At 44.5% G+C, this 24,793-nt stretch overlaps 1 protein-coding gene across 1 annotated transcript; it reads left to right on the top strand.

The window, feature by feature from the left end:
* Positions 1-1,245: 1,245 nt before the first annotated feature.
* Positions 1,246-23,478, top strand: T265_08290 (hypothetical protein; the record flags this gene model as incomplete). Its single annotated transcript, XM_009174046.1, has 2 exons — positions 1,246-1,345; positions 22,766-23,478. The coding sequence occupies 2 exons, from the start codon at positions 1,246-1,248 to the stop codon at positions 23,476-23,478; spliced, it is 813 nt and encodes a 270-aa protein (XP_009172310.1).
* Positions 23,479-24,793: the final 1,315 nt, after the last annotated feature.

The following is a 24,793-nucleotide window of genomic DNA, read 5'->3' as shown; positions in this document are numbered from 1 at the left end:
AAAATTGGGTTCAAGTAGAACATAAGCTTGACGCGATGGCTCAGTGATTGGGGCGCAAATTTACTGATCAGGAAGTCTGTGGTTTGAACCCGGCCTCTGCCTCTCGGCTTGGGCAACCTGGCAGTATCCCAGCCCTCGTGCTTCCTTCGGTTGGCATGGCAGCTAGGCACCGGAAGAGTGCTACGGCTGAACGATTTTTTACAGCGCGAATTTACTGACTGGAAGGTCCGTGGTTCGATCGATTCCTCTGCATCACGAACTCCCTTGTCTAAATTTGGGTAACCTGGCAATATCCCAACCCTCGTGCCTCCTTCGGGTGGCACCAAAAAGATGCCACAGCTGAACGATATTCTCCTACCTGATGAGCCCCAAGAAGAGCGAAAGCGGTCGTGGGCTGTCCAAAATTGTTCAGCAACATTGTGAATATCGCGCTAACTGAAACCTGAGTAGGCGCTTTTGTGCAGCACATTCAGTCGGAGGAATTCATAAAAAAGTGATTTCAGACTGGCTTTCAAATGAGTTTTTCGTTTCAATGGATATCTCGAAGTGAACATTTTTTTCAATTTTTGAGCCTAACCGGATTCGACAATGTTTGTCTGTTGGAAAGATACACCACTCTTTAGTTTGACTGACAACTTTGCTGGCACCTGACCTCAAAGAAGGTACCTCAAGACAGTGAATCAAAAACTCCAGTGAGGTAGAAATTTATTACCATCATCAGAGACAGTAACATCAGCGCTGACACTGATGCTTCACAAGCCTACGACCACAGACTTGAGAACTGACATGCAAACGTTTCTTCAGCATACGAGAAAACATCGTCTGTGCGCAGCTCGGTGGGTACTTCACCTTTGGCTGCTTCCGCTTCTATCTGTAGGTTACTTGCTAGACTCCGGATTTTATTGGTTATTTGGAAGTAGCATTCTTGAGAGTTCATTGGTCAGTTTGTGATCTTTGTTGTGTGGTGGTCTGCACCAATAGCGTGCATCAATGCGCACTGTGGATGTCTGCTCGTAGAGCCACGAGATGTTTGCTACCTGATCAACAACCAATAAACTCACCCAAACAATCAGTAACGACCACAAGGTTTATTCAAGTAGGATATAAGTTTGACGGGATTTCGGAGACCACGCCCATGCAATGAACCTCAGTAATGTCAAAACCGGTCGTGGGTCCGGCAACCTTATGAGCAATCCTCCTCAAGAAACTAAGCCGCGATGTCACAAATACCTTGCCATTTAGAACATGAAATGGTTTAATGCAGAACACTTGGTTGAAGAAGAACGCCACAAACCAAAAACTCAGCTGGATTCCTCTCGTGAAAACCATATTGGTGCGCAAATAAGTAAGTAGGTTCAACTGGAACAGTGGTTGATGGGAACTCAAGGATGCCGTCTATCTGGTGAGTCTCAAGACCAGTATTGAGATGACAAAACACACCATGTGTACGTTCGCCGGAAAATGTTCGACCCTGAACTACCGGTTCCACACTTGCTGAGTCTCACGTTACCCGATCGTGCGTAAGTGGCGAGCAACACTCATTCTCAGATTGCATTGATGTTATCGACAGACCCGCTCGCCAATCAACAGAATAAGCAACTGGAGCGTGAAGCGGAATTTGGGCAAAACTTTCAGTTAAAGGAGATTCAGATGCACTCTTCGTTAACACCAGAGTGATTTCCAGATGAGCGTATCTCACTATCTGTATGGCCGCATTTCTCCCGCGACATCGTTCACAAGATCTTTCAAGTCCCGCAAGACCTGTACTGCATTGCTTGGCGTCAGAGTAGCCTCAGACTGTGGATAAAACTAACATCTTTAGTTTAACCATTTTCCACAAAACGCTTTGTTAGCACCAAAAACCTGACACCAATGAACTACAAGTTATTGCTTACCAGCAAGGCACGTCCGTAATATCCGACTTTGAGCGATCCATACACTGGTATTCAAAAAAGTCGCTTTTTCTCGGCAGACTTCTTCATACTTCAACAAAACGTTCGTTTGCGTCAACGAATAGAACGTACTTCTAGCTAGACCATATTGTATTTTAGTCTGTCTGTAGTCTCATATCCGAACTGGTATTTCTCGGAAGAACACTACTCACTGAAAACTCTTCGACAGCCAATGATCGATTTTTCCCGAGTTTCGATCGGTCAGCTGAAATTTAATCGTTACTGTTCGAAGATTAATCATCATTAGACAGATCTCACCCTGGAATATCCGCTTTACCAGTGACGCTTATACACGCCCAATCCACACGTACGTGTGTCTATTGCATTACAGTCCCGCACAAATTAGCTCACCTATCATCGTTTTGTTCTGTTTAATCACTGTTTTTCCGAAAGGTGTCCGATTTTTTTTACACTAACAATGCTTTTCCGTCTACTCGCTTTCGATCCTGATTTAATACCTTGCGTAGGACTGCACGTAAACTCGTTGGTGCCATTCGATTGACGGTTGACTTCAATCGATATGACATGACATCCAGCAAACCAGTGGTAATATTGGCAGTAGCCCGGCAACAGGCTACGGGCTTTTGACAGTCAGTAGGGTTGGTTTCCTTATCGTTCGGCCATATTCTAGTTTTTTCCGGGACAAATGACATGCCTCAAGGACGGAATCTCAAGGTCGCACCTTGAAAACTCCAGTTTGCCGACCGATCGCTCAAACTCAACCTATTCAAATGTTTTTGGTAACGAATAATCGATTGAGTGATGTGTGGATATGCGCCCCAACAGGCTAAATATTTACGAGGTTCTAAAAATAACCCAGTCTGTTTTTTAACTGATATCTCGGTCTTAATCGGTGTTGGATTTAATGGAACCAGCATTTTGGTGTCGGCTTTATGACGCTTGTTCAGAACACATTTCTTCAGTATTTTGCAACGGGTCACTAATGTCCACCAGAAGGAAACTAAAGCATACTACTCACAAGGTTGCTGAAAACTCATCGACAGCCCACGACCGGCTTCGCCCTTCTTGGGGCTCATTAGGTAGGCTTGAAAACTAAAGCCATTTGTTCCCGTCTTCAGGAAAACATCCTTAGCACGCCAGTCGACCATTGGTGAAAAATGAGAGCTCGTTCCTCTGAAAAATGTTCAGCGACTGTGATCTTGGGCAGGTGAAGCATGAGACGAGAGGTTTGGTGATCATCTGAACTATCGTTTAAGACCAAGCAGTTAGTAGGCGGAATTCTGTCGCTGCACGGCGAAAACCTCTAAAACTTTGAGCAGTGTTAACGAGGGCTGACTTGCACCAGAAATAGTGAGAAGAAATCAGGATCCGTCGCTCTCTCCAACCACCCTCCCCGATTGTAAATTCAATTTGATTCACGCTAGAAACCTTAAATTCTCATTGGCGATATCAGGAAGGTCAGGTTTCTGAAAGCAACCAGTGAATGCCCGAAATCTACCGAGACTCTTAGCTCCGCTAGATGTTGACCAGACAAACAACGCCCCTGAATATGCAGTGCGTCACAGCATCGTACCAAAGGCAAACGTGTGCGTCAGCACTGGACTAGGTTCAGTGTCCTTCCAATAAATAGCTTGCGACCGTTGTGCTTTTCGTACTCGCAAGCACTCACGCTCTCGCAAGCACTCGCTTTTTCCGAACGTAACGGTTGTGTTCCCTTTGGTGAGTCTGTTTTCGGCAACTAGGCACTGGAGCAGCAGATACCACAGATTGACGAATCAGCAGATATAACATGCAGTTAGCCCCCAGTTATACACTTGGTTGCACGTTCGTTCCGAGTTTTGAACCGCTCTCTGTTAGTGTGAATTTCGCTGAAGGTCAACTACGAATTTGTGACCCCCAACAGTGTGTGCGTTTACACCACAGTCCTTGCAGGAAATCAGATGTCAACTATCACAGAGATGCTGTTGTGACTTCGCATCTACATGAAAGCAATTTACGCGTTTCTGTGGCGATTCGAACGTAGGTTGTACACTAGTCCTAATCACCTGGATCAGAGTTACACGTTCCCACAAAAATGTGAACACGACGGAAGTCAATTCTTAGTTTACTCTACATTTTACCGGTTCGGTACGCTTAGGTGAAAGGTGCATAACAGCCTTCGTTGCTGTGCGAACGATGGACGTGCTTTGCTCTTTTTTTCAGGATGTGTAATTCCAAAATCAAGGTTGTCTGGCTTAACATGTTTGTACTTATCACATGACCTTACTGGCAGATCGTAGTGTTCGTACGAAGTACAAGTCACATTTGCACCTATGACAGTGGTTATTTTGCTAATGAACCGAATGCTGGTAGCTTAGAGCTTGCGGACCTGATCGATGATTTAACAATAAAACTGGAAACGTTCCATTATCAACCCAGATGACAGTGCACCTTTCGAAGCTGTTCGGTGCATTGATCACGGGGGAGTGCGCGCTGCTCCGTTGTCTGCTGCATGTTTATATGCGTATTTCTAGCAAAGACTAACCTTCGCTAATGATTGGTTGCATATGGTTGCATATTGGTGTTAGATGCCTGATTGAGTGTTTGTTTGGATTGGTTGACGTTCAGCCAATCCGAACACAAGTTAGTATCTCAAAGTGGTAGTAGTTCCTTTATTGGTGTAACAACACTGGTGCGTGGTATTCAAGAATACGACAGGGATTCAGGTTGAATGCCTCCTTGATGGGATTCGAACTCGGGTCTTCAAAACGAAGTTCTGTCACTGCCTCCAGAAAACATAAAAGAACACTGGTTACCTGGGAAACCAACCGGAAGCGAAAGTCACTTCTTGCTAACTATATAAATACAGTGTTTGGCTCTGAGTACAACTCATTGGCTCGACACGACATAAATGATCCAAATAATTGCCGTCACTTGACTAAGACACACTCAAACACGGCGACGTCCTGTGACGCATTCACTGTCGCTAGTTGAGTGGAACCTTCGGGAAGAACCACAGGAGGCAGGGAACGTGCAGTATGCCTTCTCAGTTGAGGAATGGCGCAATATTGCGAATAGAAACACCAGATTGTGTAGTTAGTTCCTGCTTGCCAAATAGTAGCTAGGTGTTCCTGAATCAATTTCAAAATTAAGAAAAAATTCGGTTTTCCTCCTAATGTCAACCACAGGTGCAAACGTGATGATATGTTTTTGAGCACGGCGCGCCACGTTTTACCACCGCTGACGTCAGAACTACAAATAAGGGAGTGTAAATTTTGCAGATAAATTCAGTTCTTCAGAAAAGCTGGGGCAGGGAATTTAGTGCTCACGATGATTGATACTGTCAGACGATATCCTATAGACAGGTGCAGTGAAGAGGACTTCTCGAAGAATAAACCTGTCTGTTTCCTTCGAAGTTGCAAAAGACCGAAAGATCCACGACAGGTCTAGCCCAAAGACCTTGTGTATAGGAGGTACATCTACTTGGGCTTGCTGATTCCCCGCGAATAAAGAATCAGAAAGTTTTTCGATGGTCCTTTGAGGACATCTCGAAACTACGAGAACTGCGCTCGGAACAACAATATCTTCCAGAGTGCACAAGCCCTTCACGTGAGAAATGGTCACTCTCACTTTCAAGAAGCACACTCATTTGCAAATCAATTTGGTTTTCAAGAGAGACTCAACTCAATCTCTCGTTTATGATATTCTACAACTGAAAGTGCTGCACACAGGTCGCCTCATGTTTTACTTGGCACGATATTCGAGATATCGCAGTATAATTTTCATAAAAGGTTCAAATAGATCATAAGGTTGACGGAAACTCGGGGACTGCGCCTACCTGATGAGCACCAAGAAGGGCGAAACCGGTCGTGGGCTGCCGAAGAGTTTTCAGCAGCCTTGTGAGTAGTTTCCTCTATGTCACTCTCAATTGTTCATCGAAACTTTAACATTTGATGTGAATTGCTTGAGGTTGAATGGCTGCTTTGGTTGTTCCCTGTCTGGACGCGAGTTATTCTCCCTGACGATCAACGACTTTTAGTCAAAAGATGCGCAATTCAACCACAAGCCCACAGTCATCGGATCGGAAACACCCTAGAGCCTCGTGAAATGCTCACTGCTGAGGATTTGCAACAAAGTTGAAACAATTCTACAACATTTTCCGGATTTTCAACACTGATTGACCGGAGTCGGTTGTCCACAGTCTCATCAAGTTTAAATTCCAGTTATTCTTCAAACTTTTTTGATTTTGTCGGTGCACAAAATTTAGAGACCACTCTACGCACAGGTACTTGACCATCACGATCAATGCCATTTGACAATCCTCGTTTGGTCTTTTGTAACACTAACATTGATAAATAAGTTGTCAAGTATTTTTTAATTTTTAAATATTAAACAAAGTTTGTAGCTGTGTGCAGGCCCCTATGGTGTACTTAGTTTAAACCTGGTTGAATTCATCATCACCATCATCATCATCATCATGATCCTCATCAACATCATCGTCGTTGTCATCATCGACAGCATGATATCAGTGTTCTACACTGAGGCTTCGCTGCTGATGTGACATGAGTTTATTCGTATGTGTACAGTTCATGTTTGTACGTGGGCTCGGATGCTGACAGGGCGCCCAAACATAGACGGGAGGACGATCAGGGTCCTCAACCAAAGCCTTTAGCTCAAAATCCTAGCCACAAGGCAGCGGTGTTTTGCGAGAAATGCCAATACATTACCATTTCTACGGAACAAGCCGCCAATCTGGAGGACCAAGAGACCTCTAACCATTGATCAACCTGGTATGGGACCCTGTGAGTGTCACGGGGACAACCTCACTATAGCTCAATGGGTCGTTGAGGTGCGCAAACCGTCACACCACGGTAATGTCCAGTCCCTTCGTGACGGTAGTTGAATTATACGCCACAAGGAAGTATTTTCTAATGCGACAGTGCTCAAGTACAAACCATGTTGAGTTAGAAATTGATTTCCGCTAAAAGATTATTCACAGACTTGTACTATTATGGCCCCGATAATTTCACATATAATCATACTCTACTGAGAAGAGGGGTTTCACTGATCCCGCTCACCAGCGCGGACTTGATTGATCGTTTTTGTTCCCGACCATGATTACGATAATAGGGATGTTGAAAATGATGCTAATGATGACGATAATACTGATACTATTCATGAAAATGACCTTGAATATCATGATGACAAAAAGAGCAACAATACCGCGCGAAGAGAAGCCAAAAGGTCAATAAGGCGGAGTGATGATGGTGGGGAAGACGATGGGAGTGTTATCGATTGGGAGGTCTAGTCAAGTCAGTCTCTGCAAACTGAGACAAAAACGAATGGCCCTTTACCAAGCTACATACCTCCTTTGCAACAGAATCGCCACGATGTGAAGGGAAACCTTGTCCAAAATGCTTGCATTCTGACCACAAAGTTTTCACCAGTTTTATCCAAAGTCACGCTTATGGAGAGCAAAGTTTACGCCTTGAAATCTTAGTGCTTCTTCTGTTAACCGAAAAGTCACAAATGTGCTTGCTTCGGTAATAAACTGCAGCTTGGTGCTGCGTGGGACAACCTGGACAAACAAAGCCGATCGATTTATCGATCCGGGATCATAATGTAAGCGGTTATCGACAGTTTAAATGGTAGAGATCCGGTTTACGGGTGACAAGCGGGTTACACGAGTTATCGAAACAGTCACGTGACTGAGAGAAACCCCACTGTGTAATAACTATTTCCTAGTACTTTCTGGTAATCATGTGCTATGCTATGGTTATCATTTTATGCAGAATTTCATTCATATGGTTTCATCCGTATAGTTTTACGATTAGACGGTTAACAACCGTGTTACTTGGTTGACATTCCCGTACACAACTGATCAACTCCAACCGTTTACAATTTAAATGGCATTTCAAGAAAATATCGAGTTTATTCATGGATAGATACTTTTACCTGATTGGAATTAGGTGCGAAAATGAGGTCGTTACAGATACGTTCCCTTTCATTCGATCGATTCGCCCAGGCTGCTTGACTAATTTTACGTGTGCGTGCCTAATTTGAATTTGAACGTTGCGGAGTATCCTACCCTTCAGGTGCTTCTCGGTCTTTCAGTAGCGATGCAAACCTGATAGGAGTCTGAGTTTCAAGCGTCCGTGGCGATCCCCGAGTGGAAAGTCCAGATAGGTGGGTCAGTCAACTGACACAAACAGGACAGTTACTAGGTCGTGATTCTATTAGTGCACATACTTCCAAGTATTACTGCACTGCTGAGGATGGCAATCATACAATTCAGAAGTTGTATGCACTAATAATGGTTTTTAGTATGGTTGACACTGGAGGGTTGCAACACGTATATACAATACAATGCGAAATGGGAGCAAGTTAGAAAAGGAACTTATCGTATGTGAGAGTTCCTTGCTGAAAGTCCGGACAGCTGGAACGTGTTTTTCTCCGCAGTGCGACTGCTACACGTGTTCCATAATTGTCCGTCGACTTGTAGAGAGTTTGACCTCCTGCTCCCTGCGCGCGCGCGAGTCTGTATGAGCGGACTGTGTTCGGTTTCCTTATATGTAGGTCCGTTCGTGTGTACGTAGGTGCGTCAGCGCATGAGTAGTTGCTACGCTCGCTGGACGGTGCAGACAATCGATGTCCGATGAGTCACCTTAATGTGACGTGATTCGTGAGTATGAAAAAAAACACAAGCCACGTGATCCAGTGAGCGACTGTGAGCTAAACAGTCAAGTATGTGAATGCCAGGGTAGCTACAATTCCAGGCGTCGGGCAAATCAGTGCTTACGAGTACACATATTTGTCTGTTCAGGTATGAAAATTCAGACGGGTCTAGAGTACGTTGGTCGCTCGCATGTCGGATGAGCTGAGTTCACACTCCTACCCGACCGAGAATGCGCATTGCTGATGAGCTCTATAGGAGTGGAACTTGAGTCCAGTGCTTCCCCGATTCGGTGTGGACTCACCAAAATTGGAGATCGACTGTTCAAACGAGAGTGATGTGAACGCAAAGTCTACAAATCCCACAACCATCTACAACTTGGTATAATTTTTGAAACAGTGGTAACTTCATTTTCTGTTCCAGCGTATAAAATAACCAAATTTTGGCTATGATTAATTGCTGGTCTCCACAAAAAGTGAAATTCAGAGTCGCCGATGGAACGTGTGTTACAAAAGCACCGGTCTACCTGGAGACGTGTTGTTTTGAAACAAGGTCAGCTAGTATGATGGTGCAAAGGGCAGAAAAGCAGGTAAAACTTGCAGTTACGTACAGTGGAATTTACAGAGGTGTTGGACATTTCATTTAGTGGTGTACCCCACATTTATCTTTCGTCGTAAGCCCTCCTAGACCACTGAATCACTGGACCTTGCGGCCTTCCATGACATGCCCTTCAAAGGCTTCACTTCTCTTCAGGATGTCTCTTTACTATCTTCTTATAGCCAGTTAGGCACACGTGACCGCTGGAAGTCCTATTGATGTTATGTACCGACGGGTGTAATTCAAAACCATTATCGATTTTGACCGTGCCATATTGCAGAACGACTGTGGAAGCGAACCGATTGACTCTAGGTATCCCAAGTCTATACGTTGGTAACGTGTTGAATTATTGGTAGCTCGGGTGAGCTTATCGGTTATTGATCAGGTGTCTGTTGATATGTTCGCCGAGTTTGGTAAGTAGCTTGCAAGCGTTTTGGCGGCAAGCGGATCAGTAGTCACCTGACCAGCATCCAGCAGATCCAAACGTGTGATACAATGAAATCAGTGGGTAAGCAACTCATAATGGATTAAGGAATTGAAACCGGTACCCCAACGCCTTTGATGATACATACCTATTTACTCAGTCCTTCCGAGCTACGGTCCTGTTGAGCCGAACGAAGCTCACTGTCCCGGTTTTCAGTACTCACCAGAAAGTGGCACAAAAACTGTCACTGTCAGGTGGCCCAAATTGGAATAGAACAGCGAAATCGATTAGGCCAAATTGCACCGTGACCTTGACTGAAACGTCCGCTGACTTTTGGTTTTGAATGCTTCAAGGCCGGGCAGGTTGTCTGATGTGAAAGGTCACAGTAAATCAAATGGTGTAATGTGCCCAGTTTCTCTCAAATCATGTAAACATCTCTTTGTGCATACCACTACTACTTCGAAATGGCCTTTGTACGTTTTTTGATAGTGTACTTAAGCTGTCTGTCACACATGGATCGTTTTTTAAACTCTAAACCTAATGAATGATTACATCGGCTTTAGAGGTTGCTGACCTGGTTTTGTCTCGTCTATTTAAAACTGAACAGACAAGAAAAAACTGCAGAATGCATCGTTTTGTGGTATGCCATTTTGAACCTACAAACTGTCACATTTGCAGCGTAATTCAGATAGTTGGATTTCAAATCTGCATATTCAAACGGTCACCTTTCGGGTAGCCCCTGCGTTTTATGCAAAATCATTGTCCCACAACGACCACAGCACCTTCAGTTTACGATCAGTGAGCTACCTCTGCAAATGACTCAGTGTATCGGCCTCAAATACTATTTTTAACATGGCGAAATGCGGCAATTGTGCCATACTACTCACATTTTGATAGCCGCCAACGGTCCTTTTAAGTCGCATTGTGTGACGTATTCCCCGAACGTACCATGTTAGTACGAGAATTCATTTCACTCCGTAAGATGCACTGGCCACTGAACACAACTTACTAAAGTTAATCGATAGATTGAATCAATGGCTTTCGGCCCACAGGAGTTCTGGTCTCAACTGAATCCCATGTGACTCCCCCAATTAAGCTTTCCCTCATGAACTGAATGTACTAAACAAAGGCTAGTCAGTATTTCATTTACCATGACTTCGAAATATCGCAAATTACGTTCTCGATGGAACATACTACTTATAAGGGCAAAGGGTTTTCAGCAACCTAAGAGTAGCGTGTCTTATCAAGAGGCCAACAGCTTATTCTTGCTGAGTAAATCCATCAAGAACAAAAGTTTCCATGCGGTGTGATAGAATGATGTGCAGCCTTATCACTTCATCTTGGCAAACCAGAAAATCGAGTTTCTGAGTTCAACAGTTCGCAGTCGAAAAATAACACGATCGATTCCGGATACGTACCTGACCAGAAAATCGAGTTTCTGAGTTCAACAGTCCGCAGTCGAAAAACTAACACGATCGATTCCAGATATATACCTGAGGAGCTACAGCACAAATCTAAGCATGTTCGTGAGATTCACCTTTTTAGCGATCGATCATATCTTTAATACGGATAAGTGTTTCCTACAATTCGGAATGAGATAAGAAAACGGCATATTGTTTGATACTTTTACGACGTTACTAGTTCTAACGTCATAACTTGTTTCTTTTTCAAGGTTGGTGTGTGGTTTTTTGCAAAAAGAAACACACTACTTTTGTGTCGCTGGTGACTAAACGGTTACCTGTTCAGTCACTGACCAGAAGTTGGTGAGTTCAAAACTCCCTGCTGAAATTTCGCACCGCTGACGATTCCCAATAAGTATGAAACAGCTGTGTAATGATTCTCTGTCTTTCAGCATGAACAGGCCTCTCAGAGAGGATGAAGATGTAAGGATGTTCTTCAGTGGAGCGATAAGTCTTAATGTGCCCTTTTCACGTATGTGGAAACAGTGATGATCAAACATCCGCGAGACGACCCAACAAAGTAGCCTTGATCCGGGGATATCTTCTTCCATCTGGTCTGGAAAACGGTTGGGTGGATGACCTCAATTTCGCCCGGCGGGCGATAAAAATATGTGGAGAGAGTAGACTAGTTTCACCAGATTGGCCGTTTCCCTCAACCTGCGTTTTCATCCTCTCAGCAAGGAAGACTGTTGTTTGAACAAACGGATCAATAAATTAGATGGATTTGGCGAAAAAAGGATTAGCATATCGATAGAGGAAATGAACGACTGCCCTTTTTGCTTATTACGTGGCGAATTACAGCAAAATAAGGATTCATTTCTCAAAATGGTACAGATACACGAAGATTTCTGAGTTTGTCTTTGTAATTTACTACTCATAACGTTGCTGAGAATCCGTTGACAGCCCACGACCGGTTTCGCCCTTTTTGGGGCTCATCAGGTAGGCGTTTGGTTCCATGACTGAAAATGAACTAAAGATTGCCAAAATGACGAGACGCATTTTTTAGTACTTCCTGTCATTAGAGGTAGGGTTGATCACTAGAATCCTAACAGCTGATAAACAGCCTCTCTACGGAAATCAATGGCAGGCAAAAGGCATCCGTTAGAATGGGTCTATAGCTGAAAGCGGACACCTAATTGCAAAGTGAGTTGGTGCGAATGGGATACTTAGATGAATTCCAGTTGAACCTCTCGGTTATTGTGTCCTTTAGATGAGTGTAATGCACAAAATGTTGTTTTACGGCACAATATTCAGGATATCACAGGGTATTTTTTGACAAAATAAGGTCACCCAAGAGTGACTCTTTAGCAAAACGGTCAGATTCCTTAAAATAACCTCGGAACTTACTGATACCCTAAAATTCCACCGATATCTCAATAGAAAAGCCAGCAAGCCTTCACATTGATCGATCAGTAAATCAATTCAGCAAAAGCTGATGAGTGTTTAGGCACGCCAAGGAAGCAAGACCGAATGTGATTAGTGTTCAGGCATTTCATAGAAGCACGATCGATGTTGACGGATGTTCATTAACCGCCTATCAGACAGCCTGGATCAATGTCAGAAAGTGCCCCGAAAATCGCGCGCGGGCGCTTGTAGCCATAAGGCTATTGTGTTCAATGTTGGTGATTTTTTTCTGGCACTAGGAACTGGAGCCAGAACAGCAGACAGATACAACACTCTTCCTCACCAAACGACCGGCTGAGGAATACTATAGAAGGGGAGTTATATTGACAAACACCAAACCAATTTGAAAATGAAGCTATATCGTACGGATCGGTGTTCAAGTAAAGCATAGGGAAACTCTCATATTACGCCCGTGTGATGAGCCTCATGCCGGGCGAAACCGGCAATGGACCACCAAAGTGTTTTCAATGATTAGCGACTATACACTCATCTGTAAACTAATTTGGTTTTTTTCTAGAGACCCACCTGGAACCCAGCTGAATCTCCCGTTTGTGATGTTCTCAGGCAACTGAATGTGCTGCACCAGGCCGCCTCATGTTGTAGTCACTACGATATTCGACATATCGCGATACATGTATACTTTGTAATGTATTAATCATAAGGTTGCTGAAACCTTATGAGTAATATATTACAAAAATATATGTGTTTTCATTGATATTATTTGCGAGGTGTTCTGCTGAAGCCGTAAACAACATATATATTATGCAACATTTTGTGCCAAGTGTTGCTTAACACATGAACAATATGGTTCAAAGACTTCCCCCTAGTACTTGACCAGGGCGTTTCCCCTTTCTGTTGCCTAAGAAATGCAAACGAAGCCAAACTGGAGTGCAGAAGTGCAAACTTTCAATTCAGTGTTTTCATTCAACTCTTGTTGAGTGGTTATTCCGTGCGTTCTTCACTGTACCTTCCAGGAACTGTCGATCTGCTTTTCTGTTCTTCCTTTGATGATCGAATATATTTTGTAAATGGTTCTGGGGTCGAACTGACAAAGGAGTGCACAGCGACTGTGCTGTCTTGCCCGGGCGCCAAACTTCACTTTCAAAGCAGATAGTATTCAAAATCATTTCCTTTGAGTCTCAGTGTCTTCCTCGTGAAACATCACGTGATGGGGACTGATTTTTTGGTTGACACTAGACTTTACGAGTTAAGTCTTAGAGACCAGGTCATTTTTAGCAGTTCACTGTTTCACAAATCTTACCAACCCTTCTAACAAATTAATGCGCACACAGTTGCAGGGGGCGAGATGGACCAAGTGGTGAGAGGGCGAATTTACTGACCGGAAGGTCCGTGGTTCGAACCCGATCTCTGCCTCTCGACTCCCCCTGTCTAAGCCTGGACAACCTGGCAGTATCCCAGCCCTCGTGCCTCCTTCGTGTGGCATGTCAGCTGATCACCGAATCACAGTCGCAACTCTTCCCTGGGTGTATTGAACTCTAATATCCTCTTCGAGAGCATTCAAGACCAATCTGGTGTCCATCCGTGGTCTTTGAAGCCGCGGGGACCCGCGTACGTCGACAGGACCAATAGGTATGTACCAGGATCAGATGACCAGCTTCCTAACTAGGCGTATGGAACTAAGCGCCATCAAACTGACGGCGAAGCGCACTGTGGTCAAAGGTCATTCTGTCGAGTTCAAGTGGTCGTTTCGTGGGTGGTTACAAGAAAATTATTTCTGACTGGTTTCGTTCTATGAAACGTCATTTTTCAAGAAACATGAACCTATCATATACGCACGGAAGCAAATAAAAAAGCTTAAATTTTCAGTTGTATCCAAGTTTCTTCTGTCGCAGTACGGCCTTCTAACAGAGGACGGCAGCTGGTACGGATTCTGCCCATAACTTGCGTCTGCCTTAGGAGACGTCTTGTTGCAGAATATCAGACCAAAGCTTTGCACACGCCACGGTTATCATTGGTTTTCGGGCGCATTTCCCAGAAAACAAGGCCACTCTTCGGCCGTCAAAACTGGAGAACCTAGTTCTGCCAAAAGGGATGGTTTTACGATACAGACACTGAATTCCACTTCGCCGCTTCAGTTGCGTTTCTACCGTCAGAATGAGTGGTTCATCTGGTCGGTTTCGAGAAAAGTTCACGGTGACGCTGTGAATAGGTCTCGATGCAAATCTCCGGGTAGACTAAGATTCCACCAAAAGCTTGTGTCTACCACAGTAGCGATAGAACTTGCGTCACTTGGTCCCGACAGCCCTTCTCATAGGCTTTTCGTTTGTAACGGAGGCAAAAATTGGTTGCGAGATTTCGCCGGGTGTGTTTACACTGCAAAGGCCAGAACCGTGCCAAAGTCATGCGGGACAATTTGTCACCTGCGCTGCCTCCGTCGACGGACTACTGACGTAGATTTGGGCAAATCGAGCTATCAGAGCTAAATTTTGCCTAAGGTCGGAAAACGATGTATGTATGCTACGTGAGCATGCCACTTACGTCAACTGCATATGTATCACTTATGGCAGCCAACCCAATTGACCTGCAGGCAATAAGATTTAGATGTTTGATTTGTGAATCATTCTTATAGGTGAAACAGAACAGCGCTTGGTAGTCATACAGTACTGTGTGCCTGCTTCATCTTTTTTGGGCTCATCAGCGGTGCAGGTAGATTCGAACTCTTGGTGCTCTACTCGGCATGAGGTACATCCAGACACGATCGATTGAACGACAGCATAATGCGTACCTAGAGAAAACATAACAACGAAATTTTCCAATGATGCTGTTCTTGTGAAGTGACCCTGCGCCGAGTGCTAGCCTCTAAACCACTGAACTCGTGGAACTTTCCGGTTTCCGATCAGGTTGCTCGAAGTTTTCAGGTAATGTGGATGGAAAGGCTGTAAAGTGGTTCTTCGAAATTCAGTATAGAAGTTCACATGCATGATGGGATGTAGACAGTAATTCTTTGTAATTTTGGGAGAATTCAACTCCATTTACGGCGAAGACTGGGCGCCGTCGATGAGCCCCAATAAGAGCGAAACTGATGACCAGCGCTTCCACACTTTGGGGTAAGGTAAGCCAAATAACGGTTACGGGAACACAAGGATGACTGTTCAATTGAGAGTGATATGAATATGAGCTAAGCGCATCCTGAAGGTACCTAAGATCACTCACATCTGTTGAGAGCTGTAGGGTGATTGTGTGCCCTGTCTTAACTACATCTACAACTGTTCTAGCAAACTGTCCGGAGGTTAGCCGTTCTAATACCCCAACGTACAACTGTTCTAGCAAACTGTCCGGAGGTCAGCCGTCCTAATACCCCAACCTCACATCATTTGGACGGATGTGTCACGTGCAGGATACAGACCAAACGAAGGCAAGCCCTGGTTGGTCAGAATACTAGCCAATCCGGATCGAGCATCCTTGACTCGACGATTCTCCGCCCCCACCTCACGGAGATTCTACCACGACCTTGTGGAACACCCTGTGATTACCCTATAAATACAGTTGTAGTAATTTTCCTTTGTCTCGATAAGGGGCTGTGTAGAGCTACCGTGTTTTTGATATGCCATATGGGCGGAGCAGGAAGCCAAGGGACAGATTCAGAGTTGCACTACCGTTCAGCAAGACACAACACAAACCCTGGTACACTGTGGAACATATTTGGCTGGCTGTAAGGGTTGAGACCAACCTTCAATCGGGATATGTACTCCCCACCCGATAACTGTAATGTAGGGGCTTTAGACCAGCCTGCATACATGGACTGCCTGATATCGCTTCACTTTCTGAAAAGTACATTCCTAACACGTCGTCTATTAGGCATTTTTAAAGAGGAGGGTTTTGACTAGCATAGCTTTGCCGAAGCCTTCAACCGTCTGCGGCTTTCACACATCACACTGGTTGCGACCTGTCCAGCCTCGAAAGGGCACTCGTGAATTGTTATCTTGCAGCTGGCCTCCGTAGATGCTGGCAAAGAAAACAAATGAACTCAATATTAGTTCTTCTGTACAGTTTTCCACAACCGAATGAGCGACACCAAGATTGCTTACTGGTCCAAGTGCGCCAACATTCAATTCGTAGCGGTTTCAGCTGTAATGTCGGCACTAGAATATACTTGAACAGATACAACAAGCATGGAGGTTGAGGTACTGCCAGGTTGCCCGAGAGTAGCTGGGGGTTGAGTCCAAACCAAGGACCTTCTTGTCATCAAGTTCATGGTTCAACCGCCTAGTTATCCCGAGCACAAAAGCTGATTGAGTAGAGGAAAGTCATTATCGAAAGTCACCCCTCCCCCTCATCCTAAAACATTCCTTCAGAAAATAGCAAGAAAAAACCGTCACGAGGTCAACCTTCATGATATTGATTAACCAATCAAAGCAGGCTCCGAATTCCCACAGTCACACACAATGCTTTCTAATCGTTAATTCTTATGCCGACGCTGTGGTACACAAGTTTCATTAGGCTAGGCAAAGTCAGATAAAACGTCACGAAACTGATGCCCTTAACGTTTGTCACCAACACTATGGTGACAAATAAATGCGTCCCATTGCTTCAACTCAACGGTCAGATTCATCAGAACGAAATCAAAAGGAAACATGATGGTTTGCGAATCCGATATGATTATCCACATACTGTTCAACAAATAGTATTAATCTTGCGTTCCTGCTGCCAAATGGTGTGCACTGAGTCACGTTAAGATCACTTGGCTTTTTTTGTATGTGAACGGATTTGGTTGGATGACGCATACACTGATTCACTACTCTATCGATTAGGTGAGCTGCGATCAATCCAGTCCGATCGTTCAAGTTAACCAATAAGCTTTCTTGTCATGATTGGGTGGCAATCCGTCGTGTTAGACTCGGTGTAGTTTCCCCTTAACAGACCTGCGGACAAATTTTTTGATTAGTCTCAGATAACCATAGGAAAAGGACAACAGGGTGCAACACACTACTTAACAGTCACACGTGATTAGAGTTTTGTGACCAATCTGTCCGTGCGTATGGATTTCTAGTCCGTTTAAATCATCCGATAAGAAATCAGGTGGCGTACAGCTGGGCGACCAACCGCAGCGAAGGAAAAAAGGGCGTCACCTGATTGGTTTTGTTATCTGGCAACCATTCTGAGAACGATTTTGGGTAATTTTTGAAAATCACCAAGTGCAGTTTGCTTGTTTTCCCCCGGAAACTTCTCAAGTGTATCCCATGGAAATTGAGTTGTCTGGTTCAGTGACTAAACGGTGGTCTTGTGTTGAGTTGCTAGTTTCAAAAACTGTGGGGATATGGAAAAGACTTTTTATTATATCCGAAGAAAACTAACCTTTTTGAGACCAAACGCATGCATTGTTTCTTTCGTGGGTAGAAACGTCCTAAACGACGTTGAATAAATTGCTAATTTGCCCTGTAGTTGACAAGGGCTGGGCTCTCCATATTCTAAATACCATGGGTTGATTTCATCATGTGCAGTTCTCCAGACACCTTCAACTTGCCTGGATCCGGCAACAGACGCAAACTTTGTGATTGGTTTTTCCCGATACTAATCAGTTGATGAATGGGACATCAAATATCTGACTTGTTACTGATACACCAAAGTGAGCTACCGTCCTTGCTCGTCAGCCCATGTCCAGAAGAACCTAAATTGAACTGTCCGATCCTTTTGCTTATGCGCCATTTGATGCTCGTCTCGCTTAAAACTTATTCTGTTCTGTTTCCCTCTGTTAGCTTTTTTAATGCCTGTTATATCTGCTGATTCGCCAATCTGTGGTTTCTGCTGCCGACCGCTCCAGTGAGTGACTAGTGCCGGAAAAAGCTCACAGAAGGGAACACAACAGCTATATTCCAAGCAGGCGAGTGTCAGAGCGTGAGTGCGTGCGAGTTCGAAAGTACCACGGTCCCAAGCTATTAATTGGAGGGATACTGTCTGAACTCGGTCCAATGCTGACGCACACGGTCTGGCTGTGACGCGCTGCATACTGAGGGGGTGTTGTCTGTCTGATCGACATCTAGTGGGGCTGAGAGTCTCGGTAGATTTCGGGTACTCAGTGCAATAGCCGTCTTTCGTTGAGACATATTTCATTGGTTGTTCTTCACTCGCCCTTGATAGATGAGTTGTAGTCTTAGTATCCCTTTTTTGACACGCTTGTGAGCAACAGTGATCAATAGAAGAACTGGCTCGCACGTTCATTGACTTTTCTGGTTTGGTCAAGCGCACCAGGCGATCAGGCGGCTATCCAGACCGGGGTTCACGGTAGTAAGAAGGCATTAAGGGACTGATCTACAACACTGTATTTTTGCTGCCTTCCGGTGATTCATGCTTTTCTGTTTAACTGGTAAGGAAGTGCACATTTTGAGGTCGCTTGTAAAAAATTCTTTCAGCTGCAACACCCTCTCGGTGCCTAGCTGCCTAGCGTTGGCCAGTTAGGCCGGCAGTAAGTTCACGCCTTTTACACTGACTCATACCGGGCTCCCAACAACTGGTTACAACTGGCTGGCTAACTAAAATACTCACAAAGTTGCTGAAAACTCTTCGACAGCCCACGAGCGGTTTTGCCCTTCTTGGGGCTCATCAGGTAAGCGCAATCCCCGAGTTTCCGTCAACCCTATGTTCTACTTGAAACTAAGGGTTCAAACGGCGTCCCTCCGGCGGTACTGACAAAACAGGCACATTTACGAAGGTCACACTTTTAAGTACGCATTAAAAATTTGATTTCTGGTGTTGTGCAAGCGTATAAAACTGTAAGTTTTCTGACCGACCGGAAAAAAAACGCTTTTTCCTGAACGTCCGTCGAGGGACAAAGTCGCTTTTCCAAACGGAGCTCTGGCCAAGAACATCGATTTTGAATTCCTTCTGAATTCAAACTGACACCAAACGGAAAATCGATTTCCTACTGTAGAGCCTCAAACAGCAAACTAGAGGTTCAGATTTAAGCGTGATTTGATATCAGAACCAAGATGGAGAAAAAAACGTTTGACGGATCAAATCACGAGCTAAAATGTTAGTCCTGCGGTCCACGGGTTTGTTGTTCATTTAAAAAAGCTAAACCAACATTGTCCGGAAAATGGAGCATACCACACTGGCGGAAAAGGCCATGGTTTCAACCCATTCCTCTATCTGGGTAAGGCTAAACGTTCATCTCAGAGCATTTATCATGAGTCGAATGCCAAACGTTACTTCCCCGTTTTGGGATAGTGCCAGAAAATGTGTGAACTGGTATTCACCTAGGAAAAAGAATTTACTGGGCAAAAGTTGTGTAGGGGAAGGATAGGGACAACGAATACTGTTGATATTGAGATAGGGTTGACGGAGATTTCGGAAATCTGAGATGAAGACCGAAGCACACACGGTGGAAATGAAAGTGCAGAGTTTATTGACGGGACTCGAGTCCGTAACCAATCACAAGTTATCTAGTGAGAGCACGAAGTGATCTCCTCTGATGAATGTTGAAGACGGGCAAAAAAATTCAATATTGGGTTCGCATCGATCTACCCTGAAATGTCTAGACCTCCACACAGATGCGTGTCTCTCAGCAGCTATACTAAGGGAGCAGCATTCATATAGTTTTCTGCTAGACTTCTTGACGGACAAAGTTCTTAAGCGCACAAACATCTTGGATTCAGAGGGAAGTATTTCCGGTAAACCATCCCAACAAATTTTCTGGAGTTGTGAGTTGCGTTCACTCTAAATCCAACGTGTCACTAACAATTGCCAACAGTTATTCGACGAATGCTTTTGTCTAAAGGTTATAGGAAGATCTCCCACGTCAGCTTTGACGCAGTAGTTAGAGCATGCAACCAAAAGCATGAACACTACTCCAGGCCAATGGTTCGTAGAAAACGTAGCGCGTGAAGGGAAGCCGCTAATCATCGACCCAAATCTGTGCAAAAGTTTGCTAACTGAAATCATGACGAGACGACGGCGAGGGGCCTAACAACTTCCAAAGTCTTATACAATCAGCTATTCAAGGCGTCCGTAAAACTACCTGACTGGGAAGGGTGAGTCATTCGTTCGACACAACCAGGACACTTACTGGATTATCGTTCAAGGCTTTGGGCAGTCACATCGCTGAAGTTTGGACACATTCGCCTATTCACACGTGATAACCCATGTGATCCCGGCTAATGTTGGTGGAGTAAGGGTAAAATGCTCGCCTCGCTTGTCAGACGTCCAGAGTCCAAAGCCCCGGATGGCCAGGAAGGTGAACCGCACTTGAGGAGATGCATCAAGTTTCAAGGTCATATTTGGCATGAAATTTGTTCCACGGCGCGAGCGGAAAAATGCTTAAGTGACACATTGATTCAGTTATCTGCCAAGGACAACCGTTCTTTACGAAAGAATTTACTTAGGATTACTCAACCATATGATATTTTTTCTGTGTACTTGGCCAAGAGATTAGCGACCGGACACTTTTGTCCAAATATAGTAGTATCCCGTAAATCAATATTTCCGCCTCCGCATGACATTTGAAAATTTGTCTGCTAGATCACGTGACAGCTTCATTGAAGCCTATTTCGACGAAATCAGTAACTTCCACGCAATGGATACGTTAACAAGGGGGATTTTTATGGATGATGAATTTTGCGGTACTAGAAATACTTTGATCCCTCATAATTGATCTTCACTCTGCCAATGTAGATTGATCAGAGGCTATCATCTAATGGATTCTGAACATAATGGGCAATCAATGAAGATGATGACTGTCTGGAATAAACTTAATTCAAATTGTCCCATGTAAACTTTTATACATCCACTCCTCCTCTTCGAAGACAGAGACTTTATCAACCTTTTATTCCAGATCAACGAGGTTTTTATCAGTAGCTATCTGAACACCAGCCTTCCGAGGGCCTTCTAGCGTTCACCTCATTATCTCGTCGATCGAGAAAAGAGTGGAGAGACTGGGCCCCTATGTCGGTCACCACTTCACGTACAGAGCTCCTCAGGCACCCGTAACTGTGGAAATAAAAAGAAAATATTATATCGACAAACTTCTGGAAAATTCCTTGTTGAGCAAGCGTCGACCGAATCAAATGCGCTTTGGAAATCCAGGAAGGTCTAAATTCCGGGGTTTTTATACTTATGACGTTGGCACCAACCGGCAGTGTGCTCACCTCTGATTTAACAACGATATACCTCCACTCATCCTTCAATCGCGGAATTCACATCGCACGATCACGTGACTACCTCTTCGAGTGACTTCTCAGGTCCACTCGTCATACAAATTAGTCTCGCTGTTGGGACCTCTTAAATTTTTTTTAAATCATGAAGAGTTTTGGGAACTGGTCGAAAATTCTACACCAGTGAAAGATGCTCTAATGTATGTGGCTCACTTGAGTTCATGAAGCATTGAAATTTTTCGTCACCTTAAGCATATTACTTGTAGTTCATAAGTAGCGTGAATGTTCGCACAGAATGCCAGATTCAGTGGTATCGCATTAGATACTTTCTGGCAAAACGGCTAGCGATCAACTTTGCTGCAGTAATATAAAAGGACATGGGGATTAGTTTCACTGTGTGTACATTGCAGAGTTCTCACGTTCCTCACAGAGAAAATTGCTGGTTTCCCTGTTCGAAGTATGCATTAGTGGGGGACCAGCTAGCTGATAGGAGAGTGCTGAAGTAACTGGCCAAAAGAAAAGTAATCATAGTTCTAGCGAAATGCACCGATCTGAGAACCAGTTTGGTTTCGCGAGGGACTCAACTTAAACTGAGCTGAATCTCCCGTCTATGATGTTTTCGTGCCACTAAATGTGCCGCACCAGGCCACCTCATGTTTCATTTGCTACGATATTCGAGATATCGCGATACATGTACGGGCGTAATACACTACTCATAAGTTTGACAGCACACGACCGAGTTCATTCTTCTTGGGGCTCATCGGGTTGGCGCAGTCTCCGAGTTTTCATCAACCTTAGGTTCTACTTGAAAGCTGATAATCCTCAAGAAGGGCGAAACCGGCAGGGGGCTGTCCAGGAATTTACCACAACGTTATGAGTAGTGTATTTCGTCCAACCATAATAGTCTTGTGATCACGGTCTCCGTTTTGTTACTGGTGGAATATTTTAACCAATGCAAGAATGCATGCGTGCGTGCGGGCAGACGCACATCGGCGTTTTTATACATGGGTTGTGACGGAAATATCCCAGCCTACTCTGATTGGTCAGTCCTGGAAGTTAAATTATTCGATGATTGGTTGGTGCGGCATCTGGTTAAATAAATGATCTGAACTGTAATTTCATGGACAATTCGGAACTGTTAAACACACTCATGTCTGTGGTCCATGTTTACTTGTGACCAGTTCGTTGTGTCGTTGTAAACAAAGTAGACACTGCTAGAATGGAACCGAAAAATCGAACTGCTTCTCGTGGAAGAAAGGTGGTGCGAACGGTGACCGAGCCTGCGTTTACTAATGCGGCTGTGCGTGGAAAATTCCTATCACTCGAGAGGCCCGATACCACCAAACCCGCAGCAGATGTTCCTTTTGGCGGACAAAGCATGTCGCTTTACGAACTAAATAGTGGGAGCTTTAGTCCAGGATCGGCACTGTACCGTCCACTGTCCAGGACGGAAATCCGCTCAAAGTATTCCTTGCATCAACAGATGAAAGAAACAATGGAATGTATCAAGCCCGGGGATCCAACCACTCCGCCGGTACAACGTCATCGACGCGAAATCACGCGCTGTTGGAGCCGTGAACGCGTTATTCGTAGCGAGGTTATCGTCGCGATAAAACCTGCGGGATCACAAAGCTCGAACGTTTTAAACGCAGAGGCTAATCAGAAAAGTACCGAAGCGCTGACCGACATTTCCTCCCCAACACTCACTTGTGGTCAGCGGGTCTCACACGGATCCAGTGAATTCAGTCTATTTTCCCCGGTTCTCATAACAGGCAGAGTGATACCCATTCGAACCTCAAATGACCGATTGTATCCACACGAGGGAACAACAGTAGCAACGCATCAAGAAATGCCTAACGGTTCGATCCGGACAGACTCGGCTGATGCAAAAACGGAATGTCTACAAAATGGAACCAAGTGAGTTATTTGTCAGTTGAGTTTCAGGGGGTGTCTGACAAACTGGTAAATAGCTGATGCAATCGCCGGCGAACCAAGTCGGGAGTCGATGAATATAGTTAATTTGAAACCGTTAGGACACAACTGCCAACCCAAACCATCTGACGTACTAAATCGAGTGGAGTTAGGACACATTCATTTGAAAACATTTGAAAACGCCTTCTATCCTCAGGGTGATCCGGCAAGAGTCTAGGTTAGTTTGCGGGATTCGCTATCCAGATTCGTTCACCAGGTTCTCACTTTTTCAGTAAATACGTTTTCTGAAGAGCTTACAATATTATGGATACAGGTGTGACTTAGTTGCCACCAACTCTGGAACCATGATGATTAGATATTTTTCTTTAATCTTCTTTATCCAACACTCATCGGAACCTTGTGGCAAGTTTGTCCTATAAGTGAAGCCAATCTATGTCGAAAACCCGAGAAACGCCTGTTTCATCCTTATTGGGAATCATCAGCAGTGCGCATCTCGCGAAACTCCGAAGAGTCTCCAACCCGCGACCTCCTAACAAGCGGTTTGAACATTTAACCGCTCGGCCACGAGTGGCTGGTCAGCAGTGTGATTAAATCGCACTTAGACAGGATATAACACCGCTCATATTTCAGTCACGGGATCAGCATCATGCGGTCACGCATGTTGACTGGCTCCTCGACTTATCAGGCTTATTCTTCCGCTGAACTACTTATAAATTGTTAGTAGTGTGAGGAGATTTGGGAGTACTTGTTTATAGAATTAGTCCTGTAAGTGAAGCCAATCAATGCTGAAAAGACGAAAAAATTCTACAGCTGTTTGATCCTTGCTGGGAATCATTGGCAGTGCACACCCCACGGAACTCCAGTGTGGAGTCTCGAACTAGCAACCTCCTTGCTAGTAGTTTGAACCTTTCTGCCCCAACCCCCACCAAAGGCCGGATTCACTTACAGGACGAAATCCTCATGCTAGTAACAAATTCTGTAACACTATATAGCGTTATGGAATAAAATTTGTTTTGTATCCTGTAGCGCGCATTCACCACCTCTTTTGCCGTGTGCTTAGTAAGAGACTAAACTGAGAAAGCCTGTTAGAGAATATTTCCATACGGAAGCACTATGAACGTTGAAAACAATTCATTCCTGTTTTTTTTCGATTCTTTATAAATTCCGGACTTTCATACAGGGCTGATGAGGTCGGACGTTTGCAGAATATGAGTAGCTCAAGGGCAGTTCGAACTTTCACACAAGACTGAGTAGATGGTACGTTTGAGGAATATGAGTAGCTCAAGTGCATTGCTTGGTTATGG

Source organism: Opisthorchis viverrini, assembly GCF_000715545.1.
Source record: "Opisthorchis viverrini unplaced genomic scaffold opera_v5_209, whole genome shotgun sequence".
Taxonomy (NCBI): domain Eukaryota; kingdom Metazoa; phylum Platyhelminthes; class Trematoda; order Opisthorchiida; family Opisthorchiidae; genus Opisthorchis; species Opisthorchis viverrini.
Note: the sequence above shows the minus strand (reverse complement) of the source record. Positions and strands in the feature narration are given on the sequence as shown.